At 40.2% G+C, this 7,500-nt stretch overlaps 1 protein-coding gene across 2 annotated transcripts in view; it reads left to right on the top strand.

Moving 5' to 3' along the window:
• The window catches only part of LOC138036853 (uncharacterized), a 30,156-nt gene that overhangs the window by 2,165 nt on the left and 20,491 nt on the right, over positions 1 to 7,500 (top strand). For both annotated transcript variants that reach the window (XM_068882917.1, XM_068882918.1), the window contains 2 exons: positions 5,303 to 5,424; positions 6,731 to 6,890. In XM_068882917.1, coding sequence (XP_068739018.1) covers positions 5,303 to 5,424; positions 6,731 to 6,890 — 282 coding nt within the window. The remainder of the gene's footprint in view (positions 1 to 5,302; positions 5,425 to 6,730; positions 6,891 to 7,500) is intronic.

Here is a 7,500-nt window from a genome sequence, read left to right as displayed (position 1 = left end):
TCCAAATCTTCATGTTAATGCCTCAAGACTTAGGATGCAGGAAACATGTTTTGGAACAACGTACAGTGAAGTATAAAGAGTGCACTGAAACACTTCCAAGCTTAAGGCAACCTACCCAAACTGAGTTCAAGTGATTCAAGTCATTCAAGTGATTCATAACTGGAACTGTATTTAAGGGATGATTAGCAGATTTCCTACATTTAAACTGAGATACAGTAGGAGATGAGAAGAATATACAGGAAATCTTCATGCTTAGCATGTGCAAAGGTTAATATAATTTATCGTTTCATATAATGTAATAAATTAAGTGTACATGTAGCTCCTATGAAGGTTATTCATTTATCACAGCTACTGTATATCGGATTTTTAGATATTTGGTTTTTGTGATTTGATGGTCTGATGGTTTTGATCTTGTGACTACCAGCTGAGTGTAAAACAATATTGGTACATGTAATGAGCCACTTTGAGCTATGAAGCCCATCTTGTCATAAATAAATTTCCCCTACAGGGAGGGTGTCAAAATTAAGGTATTCAGGAGGAGTGGGTGTTGTGGCTATGAATGAGGGATTTATAATGAGGAATTTGCCCAGGTTACAGTGTTTAGTACTGCTGTTATTATAGCAGGTCATATGCACCAATCCAAAAAGAAGTTCCCACAGATGGTACTTACCTTGAATGACTGTTCCCTATGCTCAAGACATACATGTACCAATATAATTAAGAAAACTGCAACATTTCAGTGTTTGTGCAAAAGGAAAATTGTGACTTACAGTTTTTTTAGAAAAGTTGTTTTTCAGATCTTGAGTTTTTTGTGCTTACAGGCTATGAGGAGTATAGCCAATAATTCAGAATGTCAACGGTCATGTACATGTGTTGAACTCATTGCTTTCACTGTGTTTTTATTGCAATTTTCAAGAGCACGAGGGAGAAATACCCATCATGCACCTAACTTACAATGACGTAATGTATAAAAACATGACTCAACACCCCCAGTTGTTTTTATCATCTAAAGATAATTGCACAGTAAATATGATTAACAGGATATGCTACCTTATAGCTAACATCCAAACAGGAATTTTTTAAAAATGTTCGGTTTAACTTTGGTTGCTGGCTTTGTGAAAATATCAGCCACCATCTCGTCTGTAGGGCAATATACAATGTCAATTTTACCATTTACAAGTATCTCACGGAAGAAGTGATGCCTGATGTCAATGTGCTTAGACCTTTGTCTACTGACTGGGTTCTTGCTTAAATCTATTGCCCCTCGATTATCCCCATAGATCCTGGTGGCTTTATATGATCCTCTTCCCATGTTATTTAATAACTGAGTTAAGTACAGACTTTCCTGGGCTGCAGCCACCATACCTATATACTCGGCTTCACAAGTGGAAAGGGCAACAGTAGGTTGCCTTCTTGATTTCCATGATATAAGGGGGCCACTGTTGGATAAACTAAAACAGTACCCTGTGGTACTTCGTCTATCCTCCAACGAGGATGCGCAATCTGAATCACTGTAAGCAACTAGGTTCAAATCACCATCACATTTCTTAAAGCACAACTCATAATGATCAGTAGCACGGTTCTCACGTACATTGTGCCTCTAAGATATCTTAGGACATGTTTAACAGCTACCATGTCCTCCACTCTGGGGCAGGACAATTTTTGTGAAAGTTTACTGACAATCCAGCTGATGTCCGGTCTTGTGCATGTCATTGCATATATTAAACTCCCTACAATTTCACGATACCTCTTGGGATCAGTCATTAAATTATTGTTGCCCCCCAATTTTTGTTCACATGGAGTTGCTCTAGGCTTACAATCCTTCATTCCGAATTTATCGAGCATCTTAAGAATATATCTCTTTTGATTCATCTTAATTTCCCCACAAGATTGATTGAAATCAATGCCTAAAAACAGCGAGATTGTACCCAAGTCCTTCATTTGGAATTGGCGTTTCATGCCTTCCTTGAACTGATTCATTAAATCCATGTTGTCTGATACTACAATTAAGTTATCAACCCAAATAAGAACAATGATTATGTTGTTATCTATCTGTTTACTATAAATACAATGGTCTACTGGGTTTTTGTCAAAACCAGCCCCCACCAGATGCTCATGTAATACCTTATTCCAGTTCCTGCCTGACTGTTTGAGGCCATAGAGGGATTTTCTTAATTTGTAAACTAGCCTCTCCCCATCCTCCAACATCGTTGCAAAGCCCTCTGGCTGGTCCATGAATATTTCCTGATCTATAGGTGCATGTGAATATGCAGTCTTAACGTCCATCTGGTGGACCGTGAGGTTGTATTGTGCTGCCAGTTGCATGAGGACTCTAACTGAGGCAATATTAGCCATTGGTGCGAAGGTTTCTTGGTAGTCTATCCCTTCTACTTGGCTATACATGTACCCTTTGGCTACATATCTGGCTTTAAGTGTTTCAGACCCTTCTGCATTTTCTTTGATGGTGTAGACCCATTCCCCCCCCCCCCCCCCTCACTGGGTTCTTACCCATAGGCAGTGTGGTTAACTCAAATGTATCATTCTCTTTGAGTGATTTCATTTCCTCTTTCATTGCTTGTCTCCACTCTGTAGCACGAGGCGAGTTCATAGCCTCTGCGTATGTTTGTGGTACTCCACAAACCCTATAACAGCAATCAGTGCTGTTGTAGGCCAAGTTGTTACCATCATTTAGGTCAGTATAAAATTCAGCTAAGTACTTAGGAGGCTTCCTTTCCCTTAAAGGGTACCTTCTAGTCTGAACGGGTTTACCTGCGACCTGTTCATCGTTTTCATCCTTACCGTCTGGGTCATCTGTGTTGGCTTCACTGTTTGGGATGTCAACCCTCTCATTTAGATCTTTACCAGTTGGGATGTTCGTGTCAACCTTGCAGTCAAGGTTGGCTGTTTCAGCCTCGTTTACTGGCAATCTGCAAAAGCCTGAGTCCTCATATGGCAAGTCAGTTTGTGTTTGCTGTTCTACACTGTCTTTAATAATAAACCTGATAAGTCTGTGTTTCATGACCTTACCATTATCTGGGTAATAAACCAGGTATGCTGGGCTATTCTTATCGTAGCCCACAAACACCCCCTTTGTACACCTCGAGTCTAACTTCTTATGATCATGGTTGTATGCGTAACATTCTAATCCAAACACTCCCATTCTGGAAAGATCAGGTTTTCGCCCAGTTAACATGAAATAGGGCGTATTCTTTATCCTAGTATTATAGCACCTATTTCGAATATGGCCAGCAGTCTGAATGGCATACGGCCACATACTTTTGGGCAACTGCTTCTCAATGAGTAGACACCTACCTGTTTCGAACAGGGTTCGCCAGTGTCTCTCAGCAGTGCTGTTTTGATGTGGGGAATAAGGAGAAGATGTTTCATGTGTTATGCCTCTCTCCCTAAGGAGCGTCTGAAAAGAATTGCTCGTAAATTCTGTCCCATTGTCAGACCTCATGCACTTAACTTGGCCATACGGGGAGCAGTCAGCCAGGAACTTTTCTGTCACCTGTACAGTATCCCTCTTATTTTTGAGGAAATAAACAAATATGACCCCAGAGAAATCATCGGTGAAGGCCATGCTATACTTAAAACCTTCTTTAGACACTGGATTAATAGGACCGGCCAAATCTGTGTGTACCATTTCTAAAGGTTTTGTAGCTCTAGCATCCAGTCCTCTATTTCTATTTATTTATTGACAAACTTTCCTTCTATGCACGTGTTACAATTAAACTTAGATTTATCTGAACTACCAGATATATTCATCCCATCTACTACCCCTTGTGCTTTTATGACATCTTCGAAATTACAATGGCCTAATATTTCATGCCATGTGTGGACTTCATGCAAGACGCTTACCTTATCACTATTGTTATCATACTGTTCAACAGTGTTCAAATAATATAACTGGCCATGTTCTTCGATAGCGAACGTGGTGCCATCCTTATGAACAAGTTTGTTATGGCCTCGTTGGAATTTCAGTTCTGCTCCATTTGATGTGGCAGCTTTCACCGAGAAGATATCTTGGGGATACGAGGGTATGAACATGCATCTTTCAGCACAGTTTTTACATGCCTCCCATTCACATCTTTCAGTATTACCTCTGCATCTCCTCGTTTGACTGCTATATTCATAGTTTTCGTTCCATCCACCAACTCCATGCAATGTTCTGTCGGTTTGAAATTTCCATTGACTCTTTTAAAAATGTTAGTTGTGACAATGTGGGATGTAGCTCCTGTGTCAACCAGTAATCCTGTCGGATTATTATGATGTCGGTTTGTATGATCTTCGACATGAAACGCAAAGGAGTGTTCCCCTTCAATGGTTTTGGTGTGGTTGCTGGAAATGGCTTGTTTTGTTCTGTCCTTACGGTTGTGCCTTCTGCATTCGCCGTCAGTGTGAGTGGTGCTCTTGTGATAACTACACCACTTCGTCGCTTCAGATTTTCCCAGACAGTCTTTAATAAAATGGCCACTTTGCCTGCAACCGTAACATACTGGGGATGTTGGGGATACTGTCTTCATCACTTGATCTGCTTTCGCTTTTGTGTTGAATTTCTCGGTTTCTTCAAAACTTCTCAGCTGGAACTTGGAACTCGGTCAATGTTATTTCACCTGTGCTTTGGGTGATGTGAATTGCCAGTGGTTTATAAGATTCTGGTAATCCTTTAAGGATCATGGCTATAATCAATCCATCGCTGAGGGTTTCCTTGGCGTTTCTGAGAGCCGTGATTGCTTTTTCAGCCCTCATCAAGTACTCTGTAACTGTCTTGTTCGTTCCCATCTCGAGCGACGTCAACTCGGTGTAGAGCGTTATTATTCGTGGCTTACTTTGGCTTGCATATTGCTCAGAGTCTTCCTACCGTCATCGGCAGCATCCCTCATTACTAATGAGAGGTTTTTGTCGTCTAGAAATTGTGTAAGTTCCGCATAACATTCTTCATTTTTAGCTTCGTTGGGGGGTCTTCCGACGGTAGAATTGTTGTCTTCAGTTTTAGCATTCGCAAGTGCCCAAGGAATTTGGCTTCCCACAACTCGTAGTCGTTCTTATTTCCGTTGAAAGTCAGTCTTTTCCACCTCGATTCTAACCTGGGCCCATAACCTGTTGAACTCATTGCTTTCACTGTGTTTTTATTGCAATTTTCAAGAGCACGAGGGAGAAATACCCATCATGCACCTAACTTACAATGACGTAATGTATAAAAACATAACTCAACAACATGTAAGTCTGTAAGCAAGCAAGCAACCAAGTAAGCAAGCATTTGTTAGAATCTTATTTCAGTTGTCCCTTGTTGTTTCAGGATCTGAGAAGTACTAACGTCATTGAGGTGTGTTGTGCACTGACTGTTATTTGCAAGTTGATTAACAAGGACATGATGCCTGCTTTGTTGCCTCAAGTTTTGTTGCTACTGCAGTGTAGAAGGTATGATTAATAGTTTATCCTTGATGTGATTCAACACAAAGAAAGCAAGAGAGCTAAAATGCATGATGCACAAAATTTATGAGGTTGTCATGAAATAGCAGAAAATGTTCTCAGGGTTTTAAAATGAGACCAGTAAACCTTGATGTTGGAAATGTTCCGAACAGACCTTGTCTAATGATGATACATGGTTTGAAATGATTAATAAATCATTTAAGGGTCCACTGACGTATTTTTTGGGGTGCGTTGCTAAGGATGTAATGGTTAAGTAATTTGAGAGAATTTGGCATTATTTTGGTCAGTTTCCAACTTTTGTAAGCCAATGACCCTAAAAATGACGTCATCATACCACACCCATGGTCACGTGACCAATAAAAGAAAACTCTAAATTTGTCTCCGTGCTACGCAATTTTGGTATTTAATCGATGGTTTGATAATTTGTATTCGTTTTTGCATCTAGCCAAGCATGGTTTTCTTTTTATTTTGAAAAATGTTCTTTTTAGAGACATAAACGATACTGAAATACCCATAACTTTTTCAAAAAAGATAATTTTAAAAAATCAATGCTTAGCTATATTCTGTATTTGGTGGTGAAACGTGCCGTGTGAAAAAAAAAAATATAAGTCAATTTAAAACCGCCAGAAAGTTAGCTTTTTTCTCAAACCAGAAGTCAGTTTGTTTACGTTTGCGCAGTTGATCTGCGAATGAGCGCGAGGAAGGGCGAGGAAAAACCTGCGATGGAAACAACAGTTTGTGCGATGACTTTTGCTTGTAAGTGGGTTTTCTTATCAGCTCATGATATGATGTCGTCAGTTACCGGAAGTGGCATTTCACTTCCTTAGCAACGTGCGAAAAATCCGTCTGTGGGCCCTAATAAAGGGGAGGGGTGTGGGGTTGGGGGGGGGGGGGGGGATGCACTCATGGCTGGGATTGCCAGCCATGAGAGTCTGTGGTGGAGGAGCTGGCTGGCAGGAATCCCCAACCATATTGTTAAGTTTTGAATGACTTCTTTTTGTCCAACTTGACATGTTGTGATCTACAATGTAATTGTCCAAATTTAATGTCTTTAGTTGTCATTGCCTGGTTGTTCAAAAGCCGGTTAACGCTAACCCCAGAATAAAAATTAACCAAGGAGTATATTTTTCTACAGGTACAATGTACTCTCCCAGATGCTGTTCAATGCTGATAATCCTGGATTACGTTAACCGGCTTTCGAAAAACAAGGCCCATAACATTATAGAGCTACATGTAGCTAGTAAGATATATTCATCTGGGAGGGTGTTACTTAACAATGTGTCTGTTATATAAGGGATATTGTGCGCAAGAAGGCAGTCATGGCATTGCACAGTTTATACATGAAAAATCCATCAGCAGTTCCTGATCTTAGAAAACATGCAAGGAAGGCCATTAGTGATAAGGATCCTGGTGTGATGTCAGCATCCCTGCACCTTTTCTATGAACTCATTAAGGTAATTAACTGAGAGAGAAAAGGCAATGTGATAACAAAATGAAAACAAATAAAGGAAGATTTATTCGAGCGCTCTGTTCAAGGATTTCCCAGTACAAAATTGACTGCTTTCACCGGTTCCCTGAAAAAGAAAAAAATAAAGTTTCTCAAATGGCTTCTCACGTGAACAGCTTATGATTTGAAACACCTTTGGTGCTCAGCGAATCTTGCCACCAACTTTTAAGTACTGGCTAGATAATTGCATGTTAATTGTTAATTTTGATAATCTAGATGCTTAAGCTTGCTTTTAGGGATAGAGGATTATAAATTCACTGTGTATTAGTTGGACTGCGTAGAGGAGTGATATAACCACAGTGTGTATTAGCTGCCTTATTGATTTAAAAAGGAGGAGCAAGGATGGCACAGTCGTTTCGTGCGCGGCCTTAGTTCAAGAGGTCCTGAGTTCGTTCCCCATTCTCGCATCGTTGTTTCAACTTCTTTCCTTTCAGTGAAGCTTAAGTACATGTAGCTTTAAATACCCGTAAAACGGAGCACTGATGGAGAGTGGGGGGTAAAATGAGCACACCGTCGACCTCAGGTTTGTCAGTTTAATTACTGTTACGAGTTATCGA

The sequence above is a fragment of the Montipora capricornis genome, unplaced genomic scaffold (genome assembly GCF_036669925.1).
Source record: "Montipora capricornis isolate CH-2021 unplaced genomic scaffold, ASM3666992v2 scaffold_506, whole genome shotgun sequence".
NCBI lineage: Eukaryota > Metazoa > Cnidaria > Anthozoa > Scleractinia > Acroporidae > Montipora > Montipora capricornis.
Note: the sequence above shows the minus strand (reverse complement) of the source record. Positions and strands in the feature narration are given on the sequence as shown.